The following is a 26,634-nucleotide window of genomic DNA, read 5'->3' on the forward strand; positions in this document are numbered from 1 at the left end:
ATGGGATGGGTCATCGAGCAGCAAACGACCAGCAGGGAGATCAGGTGACGCGTCTTAGCTCAAATGGGAGGTGAGTGATAGACTGAAGACGTGACCCCCAGTGGCCAGAGTCCAGAGCCTACACGCTGCACCACACGGCCGCTGGCAAAAACCGGGCCGCGAAGCCACAGGACACTTGCCCAAGGTCAGCCACTGCCAAAGACTTCGCCCCTGGAGTTTTTAACTGTTTATTCACGTGCCACTGTTTCCAAAGAGGATATCAAGTGTCTCAACAATTCCAGAAAACGCTGTAATGGAAATTAAAGGGAAATCAAGTGAGGCCATCGGCATGAAAAGAATACAGGTAAGAAGAACTGAAGGAAGCTGGGTGGGCTTATTCCCCGGGTAGAGACGGGAGCTACGGACCCTGAACCGAGAGTGGAAGGTTCCAGGGCAGAGGGAAGCGGGTTCGAGCCCAGGACGCACGGCGTGCTCTTGGGAGACTGACGAAGCTCTTCCTTGTTGAGACCAGAGAACGCCTTCGTCCACAGGCGCTCAGGAAGGAAATCCTGTGTCACGTAATCAGCGTAGTCAGCGACAGTCCCCAAAACATCTGCAGGGGCCCAAACGAGGGGGTTCAGCTTCCTGCTGGGGCCCAACGCACGCACGGATCCCAGACGAACCAGACAGATGGACCCAGCACCCAGCTGCTCTCTTTCTCTCTCAACGTGTTCCCTTCTCAGCATTTTAAAGATTTCTCCGGCCCTCTGACACCTGCTCTCTGGTGTTTTGAGCATTAGTGGAGAAGCTGTGGTGTCTTGGGCTGAAAACGAAGACCAAGTGTGACATCACTATGACCCTCCCCGCTGTCACAAAGAGGGGGAGGGGCGAAAAGGAGGCTGTCACCCCCTGAGTATATCAACCGCTTCCTTCCCTTTGACAAACCGACCCTCCTCTGCAGACATGAGCTCACGTTCTGCCATCCCGCTGGTCAAATGCAAACGCCGTCAGGACATGTCGATCCCAACACCGTTGTCTTCTCCTGCTGCAGCGACCAGATGATGCGTTTCCGTTTCTCCGCCATGCGATCTGAGCTCCACGACGCGGCCCTCAGTGGGCCCCCCCGGGGATGTGCTGCCTCACGCGGCTCTTTCAAGTCTCTGCCCAACCCCTCTGGTGTCCTGGACCCCAATGACCTCATACATGACGCTATTACATGATTGTGGCAGAGCTATTAAAAATAACGTCAGGAAGCCAAGGGCTGTAAAACAAAGACATCAGTAATCGCCCGGGTCGTGACTGCTCCATGCTCGGGATCCGCAGTAGGCCAGGCTCCCAGGTGGGGGGGGGGATGTGCCACTGTCCTGGGTCAGTGCCGATGGCTAGCATCCGAGGTCCTGCGATCGCTCCTGTAGGCAAGTGACTCTCAGGGGCAAGGACCATCCCCAGGACCTCTCGGACCCTGGAGACGTAAACAATATAAGCCAAAATCGCACTATAATGTGATGATGTGGTTGTACGTCGGGAAAGAGGAAATGACTATTTGTACTTTGTAATTTCCATCCAAGTTAGTTAGCATCTAGTGCAATCATGACTTCAGGAGTAGATTCCAGGGATTCATCCCCTACCTACAACACCCAGTGCTCGTCCCAACAAGTGCCCTCCTTAACGCCCCATCACCCATTTAGCCCACCCCCCCACAACCGCTCCAGCAACCCTCAGTTTGTTCTCTGTATTTAAGAGGCTCTTCTGTCTTGTCCCCCTTGAAGTTTATTTATTGAAGTCATCTCTACACCCAACGTGAGGCTCAGACTCACAGCTCCCAGATCAAGGGCCACGCGCTCCGCTGACCGAGCCAGCCGGGCGCCCCCATAAAGCCGGTTTTAAAAGGAAATCTAACACCTTCAAAGCGAAGCTCTTGGTCCCCTCCTTCAGACCTGCTCCTGTAAATCTTCCCCATCTCGGGAAATGTCTGCTCCCTTCCTCGTTTGCTCAGATCCTGCAGTCACGGACTCCTCTCCATATGGCGTCTGTATTTTATTTTCATCTACGTGTGAAGGGTGCCCAAACTCTGGTCTCTCCCACCGCCTTCCACTCCTCTGGCCACCTTCCTCTCTTGCCTGACTCGGGAGCCTCCGGCTGGCCTCCCTGCTTCCGTCCTCGCTGCTCCTCTAACTGTTCCGTCCAGTGACCTGAGACATACATGTGACGTCTCTGCTCAAAACTCCCTACTGTTCCCTTTCTCACACAGTGTATACTCCAAAGTGCTTGTATGGCCTATAGGACCCCCCAGATCTGCCCTTACCCGCCCCCCCCACACTCACATATTCTGCCTCAGGACATTTGACTTGTTGTTCCTTTGCTTTCAGTGACATGGGTTTTGCCCCAGATATCCCAGGGTCTCGCCAGAGGGGCCATCCTTATATAAACAGCATTCCCACCAAACAATTATGATACAAATAAAGGGAGATGGACTTTTAAATCTAAAGACTTGGAGGAAATACATTACAGGTTTGCAAGCATTTTTAATTTTTTTTTTCAACGTTTTTTAATTTTTTATTTTTGGGACAGAGAGAGACATAGCATGAACGGGGGAGGGGCAGAGAGAGAGGGAGACACAGAATCGGAAACAGGCTCCAGGCTCCGAGCCATCAGCCCAGAGCCTGACGCGGGGCTCGAACTCACGGACCGTGAGATCGTGACCTGGCTGAAGTTGGACGCTTAACCGACTGCGCCACCCAGGCGCCCCTGCAAGCATTTTTAAAAACTTTTTCTAATGTTTATTTTTGAGAGAGAGAGAGACAGACAGAGCACGAGCAGGGAAGGGGCAGAGAGAGAGGGAGACACAGAATCGGAAGCAGGCTCCAGGCCCTGAGCTGTCGGCACAGAGCCCGACGCGGAGCTCGAACCCACAAACTGTGAGATCACGGCATGAGCTGAGGTCGGATGCTCAACCGACTGAGCCCCCCAGGTGCCCCACAGGTTTGCAAGCATTTTAAATGTGAAAGCAGTAAACCAGGGCACCGGGGTAGCTCAGCTGAGTGACAGTCCAACTTTTGATTTCGGCTCAAGTCATGAGCTCAGGGCCGTGGAATCAAGCCCTGTGTCTGGCTCTGTGCTGACAGTGAGGACGCTGCTTGGGATTCTCTCTCTCTCCTCTCTCTGCCCCTCTCCCTGCTCTGTCTCTGTCTCTCGAAACAAATAAATACATAAACTTAAAAAAAAAAGTAGTTAACCAATTTCTACCAATGAGGAAATATTTTATGTTCCAATCTTAATGCCTTTGACTTCAAAATACTCAAACTTGTTAATTCACTAATATCATTCCTGAAAAACTATTTTCAGAAATTTTAATTTTTTTAATGTTTAGTTTATTTTGAGAGAGAAAGAGACAGAGCGTGAGCAGGGGAGGGGCAGAGAGAGAGTGGGAGACACAGAATCCGAAGCAAGCTCCAGGCTCCGAGCTGTCGGCCCAGAGCCCGACACGGGGCTCGAACTCCCAAACTACCAGATCGTGACCTGAGCCAAAGCCGGACGCTCAACCGACTGACCCACCCAGGCGCCCCACCATTTTCAAAAATTTTAAGGGTAAAACCTACACACACAAAGTGTTTATCATGTCGTGTGTACTGTAAACAAAAAACTAGCAACAACCAAAACATCCAATACTTTGTAAATAGGTAAATTACAGACATTTAACATTATAATCACCAACCTTATACAACATCAAGGAAAAGATGTTTCTGATAGGTTTTCTACACGCAAAAGAAGCAGAATAAAACTTCCCGTGTTTTTACGCGTACAAGCACGTAACCCGTGCTTACAGCATCTGACAACCTGCAGCGAGGTGGACCCGCGGTATTCCAACAGCAGAAATAGAGTTCGGGTTTTCAAACTTCTCTTTAATGTTGATTCAGTACGGTTTTACAAGAACATTTTTATAAAAGCAGAATGAGGTACCCACGCTCGGGTCCCGCGAACGCCCGTGGCAGCACATTCCTGAAGACAGAGGATTCCAGACCGGGGGACCCGAGAAATCTGCCAAGTTCTTGTTCGTGAAGGTGCCCTGTGCCAGGTCCCCGGATCCGCACCTCCAGAGGACGTGCCCGGGGAGCCGTCTTTTTAACCAGCACCGATGACGAGGTAGCCACTAGAGCAGGGCAGAGACGGCATCCTCGTGACATACAAGATCCCAGGGTACTTTCCCGGCCACTAACTGCTTTCTTCCCATCTGTACGTATATGTGGCTCACTTTTCCTCAGCCCCTCTCGTTCAACAGCCTCAGAGAACCGTCTCAACAAGCCTCCCAAGCTACTTGTTCTTTTTTCTTTTTTTAATTTTTTTTTTAAACGTCTTATTTATTTTTGAGACAGGGAGAAACAGAGCATGAATGGGGGAGGGGCAGAGAGAGGGAGACACAGAATCCGAAACAGGCTCCAGGCTCTGAGCGGTCAGCACAGAGCCCGACGCGGGGCTCGAAGTCACGGACCAAGAGATCATGACCCGAGCCGAAGTCGGCCGCGTAACTGACTGAGCCACCCAGGAGCCCCACTACTTGTTCTTTTTTAAAAATTTTTTAATGTTTATTATTTTTGAGACAGAGAGAGAGCGCGCGCGTGAGCAAGTGGGGGAGGGGCAGAGAGAGAGGGGACGAGGGGTCCAAAGCGGGCTCCATGCTGACCGAGAACCGGACGCAGGGCTTGATCTCCCAAACCGCAAGATCATGACCCGAGCCGAAGTCAGACAACCTGCCGAGCCAGCCAGGCGCGCCCCCCCCCCCCCAAGCTACTCGTTCTATGAGCTCATGAGGCAGCAACTTTCTCAGGCAATACGTGGTAACAGGAAAGAAAGGGAGCCTGACTTGGGTCACCCAGCAAATTATAGGTGGAGAGTAGACCAGACCTTGTTTATGCGATCTGGAGACAGAGAAAAGGAAGTTGTGTGTTTTGTGTTTTGAGGGGGTTGTCTTGCTTTATTCTGTTTTTCCATATGTGTGTTGTTTGTCAGTTTCTGTTTTAACTCCAGTTAGTTGGCCTACAGTGTATTATGAGTTTCAGATGCACAGTCTGCGATTCAACGCTTCCTTCCATACATCACCCTGTGCTCCTCACAAGCCAGCGCCCTCCTTAATCCCCGTCCCCCACCACCTCCCCTCTGGGGCCCGACAGTGTGTCCTCTGCAGTTAAGAGTCTGTTTCTTGGTTCGTCTCCCTTTTATCCTTTGCTGCTTTCTCGTGTCTTACATTCCGCGCATCTGCGACATCATACGATATTTGTCTTTCTCTGGTTGACTTATTTCACTTAGCATCATACTCTTTATCTTTATCTTTATACACGTCGTTGCAAATGGCAAGATTTCATTCTGTCTGATGGCTGAGCAGTGTTCCCCCGGGTATACATACGCTGCTTCTTTATCCGGTCATCGGTCCGCGGACACTTGGGCTGTTGCCGATGGTGCTACAGGAAACATCGGGGTGGGGAAGCTATGGTCTTCAGGAGCATTAAGGTGAGCGGGATGGCAGTGTAGGGGGAGGGGGAGGTGACGGAAGAAGGAACCGGATAGGAACACAGAGCCTCCTACGGTTGGAGGGGAAGGCACCCCGAGGCTTCGGTTCCTGCCCACCCTAAGCCCGGGGTAAGGGCGAGAGCCCCGCGTAGGCCCCTATCCAGGGACGCGGCCCAAGTTGTGCTAGGCTCAGTGCCGGGAGTAAGGTCCCAGGGGAGGTGGTGTTCGTGTATTCATGCCCGATGTGTGACCACAAGAGCCTGTCAGGTCAACAATGAGGATCTATACAGCAGGGGAGTCAAGAGAAAGAACAAAAGACAAACCAGGGGTGATGGCTCGAGGCCAGGTCCTCGAATGGAACGTACTCTCTTTTCCGGGCAACAGCCTCACCAGACGGTGAGGGCGGCAGGGTTCCTCAACGCCCCATCCGCACCCCCCACCTCGTCCTCCGCTCATCGTGTCCACCCAGCCCGTAAGAAAAGGTCCTTGCCTGCTTGCTTCGCCTTGAACTCTGCAAGTGCACACTGCGTCAGAGTCCGGCCCAGAAGGTTACTAGCTCAGCCACAGGGTCCAACACAGGCCCGCCTCACACGAGCCCTCCCCGCCCGCCTCCTGTGCTGAGAGGATTTCTTAGAACCACCGTTCTGCCACATCCTGCCCCAACCCATGGGACAAAAACGTCCTCGGATAAGAATGTCATGGTTTGCCAAGCCCCTTTGGGATAACGGGCCGCTGGCGGCCCCATCCGAGGGGACGGTTTCTTTACCTCTGGTCCAACCTCGTGTCCTTCGTCCCAGCATCTCAGGACAGAGAATCCGAACGATGCTCAAGGACGGGAGCTACCACACTCACCTGGCATTTTGTAACACGGCCAAAGATCAAGGCACCTTCAAAGAGGTGACAGTTTCTGATTTCCTCCAGAGGCTCAGCACCTGAACAGGACAGGCATCTCGCTCTTCAGAAGCCCTTCTCTCTGCCCCCCATGTCCTGAGATGCATTTGAACCTAGTGGGGGGCGGGGGTCTGCATCGCAACTGCTAGTTCGGAAGGATCCCCGGGCACCCCGAGCCTGCAGCTCTCGCCGCCTCGTCTTGGCCCCCACTCCGCGCCTCCGGTCCTGCGGTCCAGCCTCCGCTGCTGGGATCTTCTGTTTCGGCACGTGATCACTTGGCTTTGCGCCCTGACCCCCCTCGCTGCCTAACCTGACACCTGCTTCCACTACCAGTGCCCTAAAACATGCCCCCTTCTGTGGAGACGGGACCATGACCAGGGAACAACAAAGACATCCAAAACGCTGCGTGTCGTGCTTCTATACAAAGTTTGCGGGCGTTTCTTCTTTTGAAAGCTGCGGAACCATTCCGGCTCGTTGTTTGTGTATGGCTTGGGACTCCAAGCCAGGGTATCGCATTAGATGAAGGTTAGAGAAACAGGAAGCGGTTATTAATGAGCCCCATCATCCGCAGAACCAGAATTTCCGCCAAAGACCCTAAGGCAGGAGTCTCTGGTTAGTCTGGAGTCAGAACCACTTTTGTCCCTAGAATATGGAGATCGGGATTGATTCGGGGGATGACCTCCCCCCCAGACCTGCCATGGCTCACGCTGCTGACGGCTCCACTAGGCACTGCTTGCTGCCTGCCCTGCGGACGGAGCGGTGATGCTGAGCCCTCCACAGTTGATGAGCTGCCCGCGCCCATCCAATGACTAATAAACAAACACCCCTCGCTCTGCATCATTATTACACAATCTAGTCCCTCGGACAGCTGTCAATGTGCCGTGCGAGGACTCAAGGCGTCCGGGGATCTAGGAGACAGGTTTTGTCTCGAAAAGAATCGCAGATGCAAATTTAGGAAGAAAATAAAAGTGGAAGTATTTATCCCCCAAAAGCTGGGTAACCCATTCCCCTCAAAGCTTTATGAAAATCACTAAAGTAGGGGCCAGCGCCCCAAAGTCAGGGGAAAATAAAGAAAAAGCGTTCTTGGTTAACCGACCAGAAAGTCCGAGTTCCAGAAGCACTATGAACTTGAGTCACGATCACGCAATCTGAAAGCCCAGCTCCTCACAAATTAGGGGGGTGGGAGAGTGGGATAAATACAGACGATCCAACCCCGTTCCCGAGAAATGGGTGTGGACACAAATAATAAGACGCCTAGGAATAAACCTACAAAGGGTTAGGGCTAGGGTTAGGGTTAATAAGGGTTGATAATAGGGTTAATAATAAGACACCTAGGGGTGGCGCCTGGGTGGCTCAGTCGGTTGGGCGTCTGGCTTCGGCTCGGGTCACGATCTCGCGGTCCGTGAGTTCAAGCCTCGCGTTGGGCTCTGTGCTGACAGCTCAGAGCCTGTAGCCTGTATCAGATTCTGTGTTTCCCTCTCTCTCTGACCTTCCCCCATTCATGCTCTGTCTCTCTCTGTCTCAGAAATGAATAAACATTAAAAAAATAAAAAAAAAAAAAGACACCTAGGAATAAACCTACAAAGAGGTGAAAAGACCTGTATTCTGAGAACTGTAAAACACGGATGGAAGAAATTGAAGGCAACACAAAGAAATGGAAGACGTCCCATGCTCATGGACTGCAGGAGACACAATGCTGGTCCCCAGAGGGGAGGTGGTGGGGGGTGGGGATTGAGGAGGGCGCTTGCTGTGATGAGCACAGGGTGAGGCAGGGAAGTGCTGAACCACTAGACTGTGCACCTGAAACTAACATAGCGAACACTGCGTTCGCTATACTGGAAGTAAAATAAAACCCTCAAAAAAACAAAAACCCAAACAAACAAAAAAAAAGAAATAGGCGTAGAACTTATTTACGATAAAGACCCTCAGAGCTTCCGATTTGGTGGCTCTCGGGTGGGAATCTTCGCTATTAACCAATGTTCCAGATGGTTCTGATCCAGGATCCTGACCAGCTTGGGGACGCGCTGAGCCAGGGCAACAGGCAGCAGGGCAGGCTGTGGGTAGCTTTGCCAGGACTCACGCAGAACCTTCAAATAGCAACCCGTCTTGCTGTCTTGCGCGTCAGCTCTCACCGCCCTGCACCGAAAGCTTCTGTCCAAGGGAGAGCAGCGAGCGGGGGACCCCGAGGCGCATGCTTCAGTTTGCTCTATGGTAGATCCGCCACGTGAGGAGGAGAACTATGGGAGCACCTACGGGGAAAACGACCGTGAGAGGGACAGGGTCGCAGGGGTACAAGAGGCCAGGGTGACGGCGTCCAGGAGTCAGGAGGAGACCGTCAACGGTGAGGTGACAGCTGTCCAGGGCCCACATTTGCCTTTGCAAGGACCTGGGTTTTCCCTGAGTGGGTGGACACAAGCGGAGGGCCGTGGTCGGCCTCAGGCTGGCGACGGCACTGTGGCTGCTGGTTAGGACACCCAGAAAGGACACCGGGGAGCGTGGGGGGACCCCCAGCCGAGAGGCTGTCTCAACAAGGCAGGAGGCGATGGGGCAGGGAGGCAGGATCTTCGGAAGGGGCCTGCAGGTAGGGCCTATGGGGCTCGCTGACGGATTCGACGTGGGCCGTGAGAGAGAGGAGTCGGGAATGACTTCAACCAAGGGCGTAGGGTCTCTTTCTCGGGTGTCAGAAGTGCTCCGAGATTGACTGGTGACGGTTGCCCCACTCTGCGAGTACCCTGAAAGGTGCAGGGCATCGAGAACGAGATGTGGGAACGGTCAGGGGGCGCCCGGCCGGCTCAGCCGGTGGGGCGGGCGTGGGTTTGAGCCCCACGTCGGGGGTAGAGAGGACTTAAATAAATAAAACTTAAAAACAAAGCGAGACCAGTCAGCACAGTTGCTGGCAGCCAGGCTGGCCCTGTAACGCGGGGCGAGGGAAGCAGGGCGTTGGCGCTATGTGTTAACCACGTTTTAGCAAGAAGCTCCACAAAGCCTGAGAGTGGAGATGGGCTGCCGGGGGAAGCGGGGTGGGGGGGTGAGGCAGGAGGCTTCCAGAGCAGGACTTGGGGGGGGGAGGGTCCTGGGGTCAGAAGATTGTCAGCATCCAGGTAAGAGACACAGCAAACCGCAAAGACAGAAAGAGGAGGCCAGAGACACGCTTGGGACATGTTTGAAGCACAAAGAGTTGCAGGCAGAGAAAGCTAGTGCCCGCGAGCAGCTAAGACCCAAGGGAGGCTCGTTGAGAGCGAAGTGACGTGAGGTCCTGTCCTTTGTTTCTGTGTCTTATGAAGCTTGGGGGAGGGGCTTCCCCTCGCAGGGTCAGCACAGTCCTAGAGAGGACTTTGGGACGCAGACCAGCCCATCCAGACTGCATCTGCACACTTTCGTCAGCCCCCCCCGCCCCCCGCAGTTCGGAAGACTGTCCCCACGCCCCGAATCACCCCAGAGCCGGTCCTAGATGACTAGTCCGTCCTGTGACCCAGGGCCGCTGAGACTGTTCAAACTGTCCAATCCTACAACCAGCCCATCCTGCTTCACCTGTTCCTCCCTGTGAAGGCTCTGGGCCAGACTCTCTGCTCCCCTGCCCCCCACTCCCCCTGCCCCCCACTCCTCCTGCCCTGCCTCTACCTGGCGCACCCCTTCTTGCAGGTGTGGAGCCTTCCTCCCAGGGGTTGTCTCTGTGTCTGTTGTCCTACTCTACCTGATGAACACAAAATCCTGGGCACATTTAAAAACAGGATGCAGAGGGAATTAGGGCATCTGGAAAAGTCATCGGCCCGTGGTGACCATTCCATAAATTGGAGCTATTGTTATAATTCTCAGGATGCCTCAAATCAGACTCATTTTCTCTTCTCCCATCCCCAACCTGAGCCTCTCCCCGTAACCCTCGCCTCCCTCAATGACGTATCCGTCGTCCCGTTGCTGAGGGTGTGTGACAGTATTATCTTTAACTTCTCGGGTACCTTATTTCTAGCACCCAATCGTTAAGTACGGCCAGTTTGTTTCAGTCCGGTCAACTTGAACGATTTCTCTTTTCCACCTTGAAAATCATTGTTCTAATTCACATCCAAAATCTTATTTTTCCCTGACCACGATGCCGTCCTCCTAACCGGCATCCTTTCCATACCAACCCTCTGCCTTCCAATCTGTCCCCAGAATTACTGCCCCAGACACACAACTGAGTCATTCCTCTACCTCTACGGGCTCCCGACGGCCCACAGCGATCGCCCTCAAGTGTTTGCGGACTGGTGGTCAGAGACAGGCTGCCTCAGGGAACAAGAGGAGGCTGTGGGGGCCGTGGGGGCCGTGGGGGGCTGTGGGGGCTGTGGGGGGCAAGTCTTGGGCCTTCCCCCTGCTTTGCCGGGAAAGATCTGTTAGGCTGTATTCAGGTTCCCGAAAGATCTTCACTGTAAAAACAGGATTTCCCTACTGTATCAGTCTGAGTCCAACAAAGAGACAGAAGCCACCAGTAACTTGAACAGGGAGAGTCTAATACCCCTCCATGGAGGGAAGGTGTGTACAAAATGGTCTCCAAAGGCAGGAGGAGCCATAAGACAGAATGAAAAGGCCGATAAATCCAGCTTGTGAACATTTATTTATTTTTGAGAGAGAGACAGAGTGCAAGCAGGGGAAGGGCAGAGAGAGAGGGAGACACCGAATCCGAAGCAGGCTCAAGGCTCCAGGCTCCGAGCTGTCAGCACAGAGCCTGATGTGGGGCTCGAACCCACCAACCACGACCTCATGACTTGAGCTGAAGTCGGACGCTTAACCGGCTGAACCACCCAGGCGCCCCTGGAGAAATGGTTTATTAAGGGGACTTAAGTTTTGGGCAGTCACCAGTGAGTAGGTCTCCATACCCCACCTCCCTCAGGACCTGCTTTTAGAGCTGGAGGCTGGGAGGACGCTGGGGGGCCACGGGAAGGGGTTGGGGGAGACGGTCACAGTCAGATCTCCAGGCCTCGAGGGTAGACGTAGGGGTGCGGGTGAACAAAAGGAAAGAGTGGGGGCAGGGGCCGGTGCTCTGGATGGTCGCGATCACCAGAGGGGATTTGTTCGAGATGGCGTTAGTCCGGCTTACACAAACACCACGGCGGCAGATCGGAACAAGAAGAGACTGGCTAGCAAGCAGGAAAGAGAACTCTAAAGAATGCAGGAACACAAACGTAAGGAGCGGGCACAGCCCCTGAGCTAAGACACAGCCTCCAAGGAAGGGGCTCCCTCAGGGCTGCGCCCCAGAGCTTGCTGGAGGGCACAGCTGTGGCTCAGGGGTCGCAGGGCATCGCCCGGGGGCTGTGCTGACAGGTGGACAGGACTTGCTAGAAATCCACCTCGCTCTCCAGGATGCCAGGGAAGGCTGCTCTTGGGGAGCCCCCCGTCCCCAGCTACTTCCCTACAGACCATTCATGGGAGCAGGGGTGCAGGGGAGGCCGCTGACGGACCGGGCCCTGGAGTCGATATGGCTCCATTGCGTGTTCCAATGGCTCTCCAGAAAGGAAGGGTATTTAAAGGGCCTGAATCTGGGGCGCCTGGGTGGCTCAGTCAGTTGGGCGGCCGACTTCGGCTCAGGTCATGATCTCGCGGTCTGTGAGTTCGAGCCCCGCGTCAGGCTCTGTGCTGACAGCTCAGAGCCTGGAGCCTGTTTCAGATTCTGTTGTCTCCCTCTCTCTGCCCCTCCCCTGTTCACGCTCTGTCTCTCTCTGTCTCAAAAATAAACAAACGTTAAAAAAAAAAAAAAAGGGCCTGAATCTGTCTTCACAAAGCAGGCGAAAAAAAAAAAAAGTGATTTTGGAGCTCAGAGGCAATAAATTGAAAACTGTCACAAGGATTTTAAAAGAATTAAGAACTAAAGCAATCGCCACTGGTTTATTAAATTAAATTTATATTATAATAAATAAATAAATTAAAGCCCCAAATCCTGGGCACACGTGCAGGTACCTCCCTCATCTTCCAGCCGCTTACACAGTTCATGCCCTTTGCTCCTACTGTCCCTTTTTCTTGGAAACGTCCTCACGTCCTCCTTCGCTTTTTCACTAACAAACCCCTGCGAGTTCCCCGACGCCGTCATCCTTCGAGGCCCAGCTCAACCGCCACCGCTTCCGTGAAGCTCTCCCTGATGCTTCGGCTCAGAACTGACGACCGCTACTCACACGTTGTCGTCGGGTTTTGTCTGCACACTTCACTAGTGGCTGGAGGGCGCAGCTAGCTGAATCACTGGGTCTCAAGAACAGAGAACAGTCTGGGAGACTCAACCTGTGTGAGGAGCCCCCCTTCCGGCCTGCCGGGTCAGTGGGGCCGGTTCAGCGGATCCATGGGACCATCACCTCCGCAACCAGGTCACTTCCTCCTGAAGGCGGGCGGGGGGGACCCTATCTTGGTGTCTCCCCAGGGCCTTATCCATTTAGTAACCAATATCCACTTGCTGATTTGAACTTGGGTGGGCTATCTTTCCACAGCGGCAAAGCTTTAAATTAAAAAGAGTGCGTCTAATGACAGAATCCCGAGCATTAGCCACGGCAGGAAACTTCCCACGTCATCACATAGTGGGTCTTAAAAAAGATACTCAAAGAAGAACAAAGTTGGAGGCTTCGCAATTCTTGATTTCAAAACGTATTACAAAACTATACTAACCGTGACACTGCAGGGTATGGTATTCACGTAAAGACAGACATACAGACCGAAGAAACAGAGACAGCCCAGAAATTAACCCTCACATATATGGTCAAACGATCTCTGCCAAGGGCACCAAGACTAACCACTGGACGGAGGGCAGGGTCTTCAGCAAATGGTTCTAGGAAAACCGGACAAACACGAGAACGACCCTGGACCCCCACCTCGCTTTGCTTACAAACATTAACTCAAAACAGATCAAACACCTAAATGAAAGATCTGAAACTATAACTCCTGAGAGAAAATCATGGAGGAAAGCTTCGTGACATTGGATGTGGCAATGATCTCTTGCCTACGACACCAAGAGCACAGGCAACATAAAGGAAAACTAGATAAATGGGACAACATCAAACTGTCAAACTTCTGTGCATCTAAGGACAGTCAACAGGGTGACAAGGTAACCCACAGAATGGGAGAAAAGATTCGCAAATCACATACCTGATGAGGGGCTAAGATCCAGAATATATAAAGAAGTCACACAACTCAACAACAACCATGAAATACACAGACCAATTAAAAACTGGACAAAGTTCCAGAGATGATATACAAACGGCCAATAAACATCTGAGAAGACGCTCACCAACACAAATAGTTCAGGAAATGCACATCAAAACCACAAGGAGGTATTACCTCACACTGACTAAAATGGCTACTGTCCAGAAAATTACAAGCGTTGGCAAGGATGGAGAGATACTGGAAACTTGTGCATTGTTGGTGGGAAAGTGAAATTAAAATAGTGTATCCGAGGGGTGTCTGGGTGGCTCAGTCGAGCTCTGCGCTGACCGTGCGGAGCCTGCTTGGGATCCTCTCTCTCTGTGCCCCTCCCCCACGCGTGCTGTCCCTGTCTCTCTCAAAATAAATAAATATACTTTAGAAAATTATAAAAAGAGAAATGGTTACGATGGTAAATTGTGTTATGTGACCTTTTACTATAATTAAAAAGGAGAGGGGCGCCTGGGTGGCTCAGTCCGGTAAGCATCGGACTTCGGCTCAGGTCATGATCTCGTGGTTGGTGAGTTCGAGCCCCGCGTCGGGTTCTGTGCTGACAGATCGGAGCCTGGGGCCTGCTTCGGATTCCAGATTCCGTGTCTCCCCATCTCTCTCTTTGCCCCTCCCCCGCTCACGCTCTGTCACTCTCAAAAAATGAATAAACATTAAAAAAACGTTTTTAAAAGGAGAAAAAATAGTTAATTACAATCTACAGAAACACTCAAACCTCTTTCAAGTTAGTCTATGGGCTCACCCTTCTTTCTCCACATTATAAACCTGCTCAAACATAGGAAAAACAACATCTGGTTTTAGTTTCCTCTTTTTCACATATAAAGCCCTTCTCCCTGTGGAGGGGCCATCGCTTACCTCACCCATCACCAAGACCCACTGCACTAGACCCAACACACCCTGACCAGGAAGGCAGACGGAAAAGGCAGGCCAAGATAACGCCCGCCCGCTGTCTGCATTACAGTAAATCGACTCGACCATCTTTAATCTGAGGAATTCGAAACTCCACCCATTTGCTATATCTGCTCATCCTCATACTTGAGACCACTGTCTTGCAAAGGTCCTCCAGTACTTTGCTGGCATAAAACCTCATTTAGAACCCCTAACTCCTACAAGTTCAAATATTTGTTTTAGTTACAAGTTATTTGTTTTGATTGGAGAGGATCTTCAAAGCGAGCATTGATTTCAATAATTGACACAAAAAAACCATATGTTTTGAAATTTTCTCTATTAAAAAAAATGTGGGTGGTTCAGTCTATCGAGCATCGGACTCTGTTTCCGCTCAGGTCACCATCTCAGGGTTCGTGAGTTTGAGCCCCGAGTCGGACTCTGTGCCGACGGTGTGAAGCCTGCTTGGGATTCTGTCTCTGTCTCTCTCTGCCCCTTTCCCGTTCACACTCTCTCTCTCTCTCTCTAAAAATAAATTAACTTTAAAAAAATGTATAGGGAATATAAGGCCACCAGATGCAATATACATAAACAGAGGACAGTTTGAATGAGCTTACTGGCAGAAAGTGTTAAATTGTTTGCAAAGTTTTATTCTGTTGTGCTCATCCGTGATCACCTGCCCCAGGTTAACCAGTTGGCCACAGGTGGAAAGGCAATAGAATGCTTTTCTCACACCCCTTTCAAGCAAAACAAAACTGCATGCAGCTAGTGAATTTAAAAAACAGACAAATTAAATTAGGAAGTGATAATTCACTTTTTAAAGGATTTTCTATGCGTTTCCTTTATAATGAGAGTTCCCACAATGTATTTAAAGCATAATTCTATTTATAGGGGTCCAATTTCAATCCAATCTATTTTTTTAATGTTTACTTATTTTTGAGAGAGAGAGAGAGAGAGAGAGAGAGCACACACGCGAGTGAGCAGGGGAGTGGCAGAGAGAGATGGAGAGAGAGAATCCCAAGCAGACCCTGTGCTGTCAGTGCAGAGCCCGCCTCGGGGCCAATTCCATGAACTGGGAGATCATGACCCGAGCCAAGTCAGACACTTAACCAGGTGCCCCCCAAGCCAACCTATTAACAAAGTATCAAATTTTACTAAAACAGGGTAGAAAATAAATTTCAGACCAATTTGTAATTGGTTCTATAGAGAGCAATACGCTAGGCAGAAAGTGAAATTATAATCTATTAGGGGAGATGAAACAAACATCATAAATTTGTAAATGTATCAGAAACATTTTGGCATAAAGCATTCACTGATGCCACCGTGCCCTGGAGGTGGGGCGGGGTGGGGCAGAAAGAAAGAAAGAACTACAAAGGATTTCACAATCTGCAACAAGATAGGTGCCCAGAACGGGGAAAGTGCGCCAAGTCGGCCAGGCCAACCACCACCCCCTCCTGTTAATCTCCTTGCTTTAGTTGACCCCCTTTTCCAAAGCCTGTTTACTCACTTAGCTTTTCCTGCAGTTTCCGCATCTACTACGCAATAGTTAGATTCCAAACCAGAGCTGCAAAACAAAGAACGTACTGGAGACTTTTGAGACCCAGAACTAAGATCAGAAAGCTTCAAAAATTAGTCATTTATGCACCCTTATCTTTGTTATAGGATGAGGATACAAAAGTATGGAAATATTAAGTGCTAACCTTAAAAATAGGAGTCAGTTACTTTACCAGTGAAAGTAACTGATTGTTACTACCAGTAAAGTAACTGACTGTTGTTATTTGGGAATAACAGAGAATTGCGGTTGGGGACAGGCCCGCTTTGGCAAAAACCATAGGCAAGTCCAACAAAGAGGAGAGGAACGTTATTTTATGGACAAGAAGGAGGAAGCTGGGAGGGGTTGTTTTGAACCAAAGTCCACTGGAGAAGCATCGGGGTTGAGGGTGGTGGTGGTTTCTCAGTGGCTGAGCTGTGTGTGTGTGTGTGTGGGGGGTCTCTTCTCTGAGATGCCCTCACATCTTCCCTGCACATCTTCCCCCCACATCTTCCCCGTGGCGCCTGGAATTCAGGATGCTTTCCTGTTGGGTCTGTAATTGACAGTTCTTCCTGTGATTGACCTTGAGCGGTACAGCTCCCCCTTCCAGGCTCCCCTTCTGCATCCAGAATCCGCTTTAGGGACGTTTCCCTTTATTAATTTTCACACACACACACACACACACCCTTTAAATTTTTTTTTATTTTGAAATAATTGCAAGATAGTACAAGGAACTCTTGTAAACTCTTCATCCAGATTCGCCACTTGTTAACATTTATGGTATTTGCTTCGTTAATCTCCTCTATCTATTGAACCATTTGAGAGCAAGTTGAGATATGGCCCTCTACCCCTAAAACTTCAATGTGTATTTCCTAAGAAGAACATTTTCTTACGAGATCACAATTATCCAAATCAAAAAATGAAATATGATTACATTATCTAATACATAGCCCATATTCAAATTTTGCCAACTGTCACAATAATGTTCTTTAGAGCTATTTTTCCTAATCCAGGATCACCCGTTAATTTAGTTATTTTATCTCCTTAGTCCCTTTTAATCTGGCACAAATCCTTAGTCTTTGTCTTTCATGACAATACTGTTTTTACAGAGCACTGATCAATTATCCAGATTTGCCTACCTCAAATAAAGGTTATGCCTTTTTTTTCTTTTTTGCAGGAATGTTATGTTGTGTCACATCCTCAGGAGGTACATGATGTCCATTCCTCCCATAACTCCTGATATTAATACTGATGATTTGGATACGATAGTGGCCACCGAATTTCTCTATTGTAAACTTCTTTTTTATCTTTGCGATGAACATGTAACTTGTGGGCAATTATTTTGAGACTACCTAAATATTAGATTCCACATCACACCTTTACTTTCTCAGCTTAGTATTTTTTTGATGATTCCCGCCTAAATCAACTTAAAATGTTTATTTATTTATTTTCAGAGACAGAGAGCAAGAGAATGAGTCCCAAGCAGCCTCCGCCAACCCAGGGCTCCATCCCACCACCCTGAGACCATGACCTGAGTCAGAGGTTTAACGGATTGAGCCACTCAAGCCCCCCTAAATCAAGTTTTTAACTGAGATATAATTCATATATTCTAAAAATCACTTTAACATTTCAGGGTACTCACAAGGTTGTGCTTCCTCTATCTCAGACTCTGAAGCGCCTTCATCCCCGGCCCCACAGAACGCATCTTCCTCCCCTCTGCCCCCCAAGTCCCCGTTCCTCCGGCCCCGCTCCTTCTTCCTCACCCCAGCAGGACCCTGGCCGCAGCAGGAAGCAGCTCCCTCCCCCGCATCCCCCCCCAGCCCTGCACACATCTCCCCCAGCCCATTACCCAGGACGGCCCCGCACCCCACCATCACCCAGCAGCACCCCGGCCTTGCACCCCGCCATCAGCCAGCAGCACCCCGGCCTCGCACCCCGCCATCACCCAGCAGGACGGCCCCGCACCCCCCATCACCCAGCAGCACCCCGGCCCCGCACCCTTCATCACCCAGCAGTAACCCGGCCCCACACCCCCAATCACCCAACAGGCCGGCCCTGCACCCGCCATCACCTAGCAGCATCCCGGCCCCGCACCCCCCATCACCCAGCAGGACGGCCCCGTACCCGCCATCACCCAGCAGCACCTTGGCCCCGCACCCCCCCCATCACCCAGCAGCACCCCGGCCCCGCACCCCGCCATCACCCAACAGCACCCCGGCCCCGCACCCCCCATCACCCAGCAGTACCCCGGCCCCACAGCCCCCATCACCCAACAGGACGGCCCCGCACCCGCCGTCACCCAGCAGCACCCCGGCCCCGCAACCACCCCCCCATCACCCAGCAGGACGGCCCCGCACCCGCCGTCACCCAGCAGCACCCCAGCCCCACAGCAGGAAGCAGCTCCCTCTCCTGCATCCCCTCCCGCTTCCCCCTTCCCCGCCCCCTCCGCGCCACGGACTAGGCTGCAGACTTCCAGAAGAGTGTTGTCCCTTGGACCTGGTTTCTGTCATTTAGCTTGATGTCGTCAAGGTTCTTCCACTTGCTTATTGCAATCAGTACCTCACTCCTGTTACCTGCCTAAAATAATCACTCCTGGGTCCGCGGAAACCACGACTCTGAGCCGCGTCCCACCTGCACTCAGGCGACACTGTGGCCACCGTCCCGCGTCAGGGGGCGCGCCAAGAAACGCGCTCCGGCGGACAGCACTTCAACCGGCCGGGCTCCCTCGCGCTCCGGCCCTGGGCGGCTTCGGGTCGCCTTCCCGGGGCGGACACGGCCCGACCCCGCCTCCCCGCCGCGAAGACCTGCGACCTCCGCGGCGACCTCCGCGGCTCCCTCCGCGCGTCCCCGCGCAGGCTCCGCCCCTCCGGCGCCCCGCCCCGCCCCGCGCCCAGGCGGAAGTGACGCACCGGAAGCGCCCCTGGGCCCCTTGCAGTGGGGGGAAGGCATCAAACCCCCAAGATGGCGGCGGCGTCGGAGGAGCGGATGGCTGAGGAAGGAGGCGGCGGCCACGGCGACGGCGGCCCCTGTGCGGCCGCCGGCTCTGCCCAGCGCCTGCCGCCCCCGCCCCCGGCCCCGGCCCCGCAGCCGGGCTCCCAGGCGCCCCCGGCCCCGCCGCTGGCTCCCGACCAGCTGCCTCAGAACAACACGCTGGTGGCGCTGCCCATCGTAGCCATCGAGAACATCCTCAGCTTTATGTCCTACGACGAAATTAGCCAGCTCCGCCTGGTGAGGCCCCCGCGGGACCCCCGCCGCCCCCTCCGCCGGCCGCGGTCCGGGGAGGGGGCGGAGAGGCGAGCGCGTCCCCGGGGAGGGAGGCGCAGCCGGCTCCGGGACGCGGAGTCCGGGCGCCGGTCAGCGGGGTCGCCCCCCCTTCCTGCCGCGGGGTCGGGACGGCGGGGCCCGGGAAGCGGGGCGGGAGTTGGGCGTCCCGCCGCCGCCGCGCCCGAGCGCCGACCTCGCGGCTCCGGTCGCCGCCTTTTGTGCCCCACCTTCCAGCCCCCCGGCCGGGCCGCGCCAGGTTCGGCTCGTCCGTGGGGATCACGCACTGTGCCCCCCTCCGCCCCCTAGGTTTCCCTGCTGGTCAGGCCTCCCCGACCCCGGTGGGCGCCCGGAGGGGCGGGAACGCGACCCGGCTGGCCGGTGACGGAGCCCGGCTGGGCCTCGCCCCGACCCTCCCCACCCCCGGGCCGCGCCGGGTCTCCCGGCCGTTTCCTAACTAGTGACCCCGGGCCCCCGGCCGCCGGCTCCGGGGGGCGGCGGGGCCCCCCCCCCCCCCCCCCCCCGGAGCCGCGGAGGTTCCGCGATCTGTGCCGTCAGGACCCTACCGCGCGCCGAGCTTCGGCCGAGGGCTTGACGAACGGCTCAGCTGAGGGAGAGGTTGTGCTTCCTGTCGGTGGGTTTGTCTCCAAGTGGGAAGGAGGTTGAAGGAGGTGGACATTTTGAAGGGACTGCAGGCCGGTTCTGCGTCGAAGCGAAATCCGGGCTCGGGGTGGCTTCTGAGAGGACAAAGACGGACTTCTGGATGCGCTGTGCGCGGCAGCTTCCCGTCGACCGGCCGCGTTCACACCTGCAGCTCCGGCTTGGCCATGACCGCGCTGTGGGAGGGAGACCGGGCTTCTCAAAGGAAAGTGGACGAATTGTGATTCAGACCGACGGCCGGTGTTCTTTCTCGCCATCCCGGGCTGCAGGGCGGAGAATTCTTCCGCCGGAAAGCGCCGTTTCAAAACTGGGTGTCCCCGAGTTCCCAGAGCATGGCACCCTGGAAGTCCCTGTGGAATCTCCAGCGTTCCCTCGGGTTGGTAAAGCACGGTGTCCGATCGGGCTTCCTGCCGTCCTGTCTTGCGTCTGCGGGTCGAGCCTCTGAGCCAGACAATGGCTCTGGAGAGCTTGGCGCGGTCACACTTCTGTAGGTGTGGAGGACACGGTTCCTTTCTCAGTCGTTCGCTTTTTCAGAAATTAAAAGCATTTTTAAAGAGGGGGAGCTGGCTTCTTTCGGGACAGAGTTAAAATGCACCCCAGTTTATTGATAAATGACATCTTTCCAGGGAAATACTGAGCTGCATTCTTAAGCGGTCACCTGTCCCAAGCTTTTAAGGATACGATTTGTGGTCTCAAACAAGGATTTTTCATAGGGAGTCCCTTACCATCCCCTGCCCCACCATCACCCCCCACCCCCAGCCCAAAAGGTTCTGCAGCCAATTGTATGTCTCAAAGAGGGGTGCTTTTTCCCTCTGGTTTAGGAATGAGGAAATTCCTCTGCTTACTTAAGATCGGTAGATGATTCTTAGATTAAGTGGGTAATCTTTTGTGGGGATTTGGAAACGTCTTTGGTTTCAGAGTCATTGGTTTGGTGTCCTAAGGCACAATTCAGGTAGCATTATAAAAGAAAGATGTTCTTTCTTGCCACTAGATGTCAGCATTAATTTAGTTGTGGTCTTTATGAAACTGGCAGTCTAGAAGCTGTGTGGCGGGTGCAGGGGGTGCCTGCCGTGCCCTTTCCGGCCAAGTGGCCGTTTGTACCTAAAGAACTGTTGGCCAGAAACTCCAGGAACTTCAGTGTGGGTGCTGCTATCTGGAGCATCAGTTTCTTAGCTCCTTTCATTTCTAAGTGTGTGGGGCTTGTTTGTTTGTTTGGTGGAATTAAGGCTGGATATGCTTTGAAGAGAGCAATATTAATTAAGAACAGAATTAGCTTCCGTAAAGCTAAATGTCAACTACCCAGCAGTTGATGTTGGGATATTTGGGGTTTTTCTTCCTTCCCAGGTTATTTGCCTTACTAGGACCTCAACTGTAACTGTTAGCACCTAAACTACGTGCCCAACAGGCACAAAAGATTTGCTCTCAAAACGTTGAAATTGCTAAAATAACATTCTCGAATTCTCTGTGCACTTTGGTTGGTGTAGTCTTTGCTTCCTGTGACCACGAATAATTTAAATTTGACTCCTCAGTCTGGCTACTTCCAAGGGATTGTGCAAATAGCCTGTTGAATTGTTGGGGTTTCCCTGCCATTGACTGTTACTCCAAAAATATGCCCAGAGCCTGGAAATCCTGGTTACACAGAAATAGTTCTTTAAATATTTAACTCTTCCAACATACTTAAAATTATTTGGCCAAATAGAACTTTTGAAATGACAAAACTTGTATTTTGAGTTGTTTTTCCAGTAGATCAGACAGATTTGTGCTGATGCAGCTTTAGACCGTCACCTAGGCCCCCTTGACAAGTTTGAGAGTTTTTGAAACAAGTAGCAAAGGTTAAGAAGTGAGTTCCTGCCCTGTTAGGGAGCATGTCTAAGCCAGGCTTGAGCGCAGAGCTCCGACTGGTGAGCACGGTGTTCTCACTCACTGAATCATGAATGTGGCAGGCATTTTCAAAGATGTTTTAGCGAGATCCTAGGAGTTTCTTCCTGTGCGGTTTGAGCGTAGCTCCTGTAAATTTAATGGAATCCTATTAGCGGTTCAGGTCATAAGTACGACTAAAGGTTAAATTCAGAAGGCTTGCTCGTTATCTAGAAGGAAATCTTTCGGTAGGTAACCAAATGCAGACATACTTTATCCCAAGGTATTGCCTTAGACACTCTAGCTACTTAAATCTGTTCCCCGTTTATAGTTCCTTTTCCAGCTTGTGTTCAAATATGCTAGAAAAGTGTGGTCACAGAGAAGGTTGATTGGTAGAAAATACAAAGGAAAATGAGAAACAGTTATTCTTTATTTTTTAATAGCCAAGCTGTTTTCCTCATCTCTGTTGTTCTGTAACCTTTTTTTTTTTTTTTAAATCCGGGACATCTTTACACTCTTAAAAGTTATTGAGAACCTAAGAGCTTACCTTAGAAAATTCTAGAAGACACAGGAACACAGGAATAGACAGTACATACTTCATCAGCTGTCAAAAAATGTTATCACGTGTCCTGTTGCCTCTGGAAAAGTCCACTATATGTTATAAAAGAACGAGAGTAAAAGTGGCAAGTTACATCTTGGTATTAGGAAAATAGTTTGTCCTCACAGACTCTCAAAAGGATCTTGGGGATCCCAGGGGTCCCTAGAGCACACTTGGAGAAGCACTGCTCTTTGTTGCGGTGTTACAGAGAATATATTCTTTGTATTGCTGATTTGTGGCTCCCCCCTCCCCATCTCATCATTACGTTATTTTTATTACCAGGTACTTAAGTACAGGTACATGATTATAACATGTGGGGGACAATTCATTGTTCCTGAAGATTCTAGTCTGAAAGAGGGTTTCAGTCAGTAAGCCTGCCCGCAGGATCATGAAAACAGAAGGAGCATACTTACAGGGCGGCAGATAACAAGTGCAAAGATGATAAATACAAGAATGTTGAGGTTATTCAGGAGAGGCTCCCTCAAGATGAGTTTTTGTCCAGTTAGTAACAGCGAAAGAACGTTCCTGGCGGAAACAAAAATGACATACGGTGTGACAAAGTGCTTGGAGCAGGGTGACTAATCAGAGCAGCGAGAGGATTGTATGGCGTGTCATATGACCTACGGCAATGGTCAGGCTCCCCCTCCCTTTGCCCTTTTTCATGTCACAGACCGGCCAGATTTAAGAAGCTGTTTTGAGAAGCTCCATCGTGGACAACTTTTGGGAGGGGGGGTGGTCAGGTGAAGACATCAGGAAACAACCCGCACCCCTTCGTGTCATCATTTCCTGACCGGGGCCAGAGGCACCTGCGCGCCCCGCATGCAGGGTGTGCGGGTTCTCACGGGGTGGGAGAAGGTGCTAGCTTCAAAGGATGGCCTTGTGCGTACGGTCCAATCTCTTGACGTTTGAGACTAGGAGCAAAAGATCACCTTTGCAAGAGGTTTCTCCCGGGCACCTCCTTCCAGCGTCTGGCACAAAGGTTGATTGAAACCAGCATCGTCGAGCTGTTGGGTTTCCCAGATACCCCGGTCCTGCAAGCACGCCTCTTCTGTCCGCAGCCGCTCCTGCCTGTCTTCGGGGTACACCGTCCTGTTAGCACCTCGGGAAAGCCTCTGGGATTCTTGCCTGAACTTGACCCCCTCCTGTTCCTCGGAGTTCCCCCTACAACACTGCTGCTCTTGCGTGTTGTGTTGGAATTGTCTCCGGAAGGGCCGGTCAGGCACTGAATTTAGGCTCCTTATACCCTTTCATCGGGGATCCTTCATAGTCTGTGATTCTGTATCAGTATTCAGTATTTGTTGAATAAATGAAATCGTTTTCTCTCTCTCTCTTTTTGAAGTTTTTTACTTACTTTGAGAGAGAGGGAGGGAGAGAATCCCAAGCAGGCTCTGCACTGTCAGCAAAGGGCCCAATGCAGGGCTCGGCCTCACAAACTGTGAGATCATGACCTGGGCCAAAACCAAGAGTCAGACGCTTAACCAGCTGAGCCACGCAGGCGCCCCTGAATCGTTCTAAAAAGCGCTTCGCTGCCCTGTGTGATGAACACAACATAAATGTTGTTGTGAGGAGAATGTATTTTCTGTACAAATTATAGCAGAGCTGAAACGTGAGCTGCTTCGTATTTACCTCCAACAGACAAGATGAGAAAATGTTTTAATTTAGGAGCATTTTAAGAAGCTTGAGTGAAAAATTGTCTTTTTTTTTTTTTTTAACATTTATTTATTTTTTAAAGAGAGAGAGTGCGTAAGCAGGGGAGGGCAGAGAGGGAGGGAGACACAGAATCTGAAGCAGGCTCCAGGCTCCGAGCTGTCCACACAGAGCCCGATGCGGGGCTCGAACCCACGAACTGTGAGATCATGACCTGAGCAAAAGCCAGACGCTTAACCCGCTGAGCCCCCAGGCGCCCAGAAAAATACTCTTAATGATAACAAACATTGATAAGATGATATGAAGCTAGTGTATAGTTAGTGAGTAGCTGTCTGCAGAACAAGAGAGCAAGACAGAGACAGAGTGAGCAGCAGAAGGGCAGAGAGGGAGGGAGAGACAGAATCCCAAGCAGGCTCTGCACTGTCAGCACAAACCCGACTCGGGGCTCGATCCCACAAACCTCGAGGTCATGACCTGAGCCAAAATCAACAATTGATTGCTGAACTGACTGAGCCACCCAGGCGCCCCAGAAGAGCTTTTCTCTTTGGCTTTTAGGAGGCATTATAGAAATCCTGGGAACAGGCTTTTCTTCCTGATTGTTTTGCTCAGTCTAATAGTAAATTTATATTTTCTTTCCAAGTGAACATCTACGGGGGATACCCAAAAAATGTAAAAGTTGTGATTCTAGTACATAATTAACTCTGTGTCTCTTTATATGGTATTGTATATTAGATAATCCATGCCATGGAAGCACAATTTTTAAGTGATTTGTTACCCATCATTAACTTTTTGCCACATTTGCTTTATCTCTTTCAGTTGTCTGATCATTCTCTCCCTCTCTAAATCTACACACAGATTATTTATTTCACTAAACCATTTGAAAGTAAAATGCAAATAAAATGACATTTTTGTCCTTTTTGTGATCACACTATTATCACTTTCCAGGGATTTAAAATTACATTTTACATTTTAATTTCTCAATTGTCCCCAAAATGTCCCTATAGTGTTTTTTTGGTTTTTTGTTTTTTTGGTGGATGATAAGTGCTTTGAATCTAATAAAACATTTGTCTCTTTAGAACATTCTCCCTACTTTTTTCATTCTTCCACGCAGTTGGCATTTTGAAGAATCAGGACAGATGGCTTATAAAATGTTTTACAGTGCAGATTTGTCTCATTGTTTTCTGGTTTTTGAACTTTGGAAGAATTCTAGAAAGATTTTGGTCTAGCGCCATCTCTCTAACTTCAGCACTGTGGGGAGAACGCCCACCGATGTCCTTGAGACCTCATGTTGCCTGCTCAAGAAGTCCTACTTGAGGCCGCTGCTGACAGTCCCTGCCGCAGGACAGTGTTAGTGAGACCGCAATCAGTTGAGAGTAATTAGGGTGATTATTTCCATCTCTATGCCGCCGATTGCTAAATTTAAGAAGATACTAATTAGAAGCCTGAATTCTTAATTTTCCTTTTGCCACTGAATGGTGTGGTGACTTTGTGCAAATTACATAATTTCTTAATGTCTCCATGTCCTCACTGAAGGTTCTGGTGTCTTAAGTTCCTTCCAGTTTGAGGGTTATTAGTAAGCAGCCTAATCTTTGGTAATAGCTTCTGGATTCATTGGAGAAAAACATCAAGTATTCAGTTCACTTGAGAATGTAGACCATGAAATAAGTACATGAAAAATGTGGTTCCATTACAGTATTTCCTTGATTCTAAGATACAGCTTCAGATTTTAACATTTTTGAAATCAGAATGTGTCTTGATCAACTTATATGTAGATTTGTGTAGCAGTGCTTATGTTCCCCCGCCCCCCCCCAGAAGAGCTTTTGTTAAATTGGTAGCATCTTAAAGTCTCTATAACATCTTAAAATCAAAGTCCACCATTTTATATTCCAAGGCATTCTAAGACATCTGAAGAAGAAATGCTGCCAGTTATAATTCTAGGACCATTTCCAATGTCAAATGTTAAAATATGCAAAAATGTGCATCTTAGAATCAGCCAAGATTTTGATATTAAGATTAGGTTTAACAGGGAAATTGTGGGTCGCACACATTGACGGCGTACGTGTCTTGCATCGTCAAGGACCGTGGTGGCACAACATGTCAGAAAAGATTTCTAAACAGAGTGAAGAAAAATTTTCATTACTACTTATGTTAGAAAACGATGAAAAAGATACACACGGCATTTTAAATCTTGAAGTACTTAACAAGGAAAAACCACATCTGTTCTCTCAAAGCGGGACAGCAAGAGGGATCGAAACCAAATGTCCCCATTAGAGGCTGATATTCCATCAGCTCCCTTCTATATTGATAGTGTAGGTTTTGGCTGACCTATAAATGTCACGGTAGTTTTTGACAGAGTCATCATCTTTGTATATTAGACTTCAGAATTGTATTTTACTGTCTTGGGCAAATGGCTGAATTGCTAGGATTTTTGTTTTGTTTTAATAAACCAGGGAAATAAATACTCTTCCCTTTAGCTTTGGGAAATTCTTAAACTACCCATATGTATAAAGCTATATTTTAAATGAGATAATTTTGCATTGCAAGCTAGCATACGTAATCAGGTATCGCAGGGGAAATTAGCATACAGTTGACCTTTGAACAACACAAGGGTTAGGGGCACCAACCACGATGGATTTGAAAATCCACATAGAACTTTTGA

The 26,634-nt window shown here is 50.7% G+C and overlaps 1 protein-coding gene and 1 long non-coding RNA gene across 4 annotated transcripts in view; one reads left to right on the forward strand and one right to left on the reverse strand.

The window, feature by feature from the left end:
* Positions 1-213: 213 nt before the first annotated feature.
* On the reverse strand, positions 214-1,641 carry LOC125925064 (uncharacterized). Its single transcript, XR_007458690.1, has 2 exons — positions 406-1,641; positions 214-287 (listed from the first exon to the last, which is right to left on the reverse strand). It is a non-coding gene; the product is annotated as an uncharacterized LOC125925064 (long non-coding RNA).
* A 17,238-nt stretch (positions 1,642-18,879) lies between these two features.
* FBXO28 (F-box protein 28) overlaps positions 18,880-26,634 on the forward strand; it is a 38,533-nt gene continuing 30,778 nt past the window's right edge. For all 3 annotated transcript variants that reach the window (XM_049633785.1, XM_049633782.1, XM_049633784.1), the window contains exon 1: positions 18,880-19,180. In XM_049633785.1, the coding sequence (XP_049489742.1) occupies positions 18,914-19,180 (267 nt within the window). In that variant the 5' untranslated portion in view covers positions 18,880-18,913. The remainder of the gene's footprint in view (positions 19,181-26,634) is intronic.

This window comes from Panthera uncia, chromosome F1, assembly GCF_023721935.1.
Source record: "Panthera uncia isolate 11264 chromosome F1, Puncia_PCG_1.0, whole genome shotgun sequence".
Taxonomy (NCBI): Eukaryota; Metazoa; Chordata; class Mammalia; order Carnivora; family Felidae; genus Panthera; species Panthera uncia.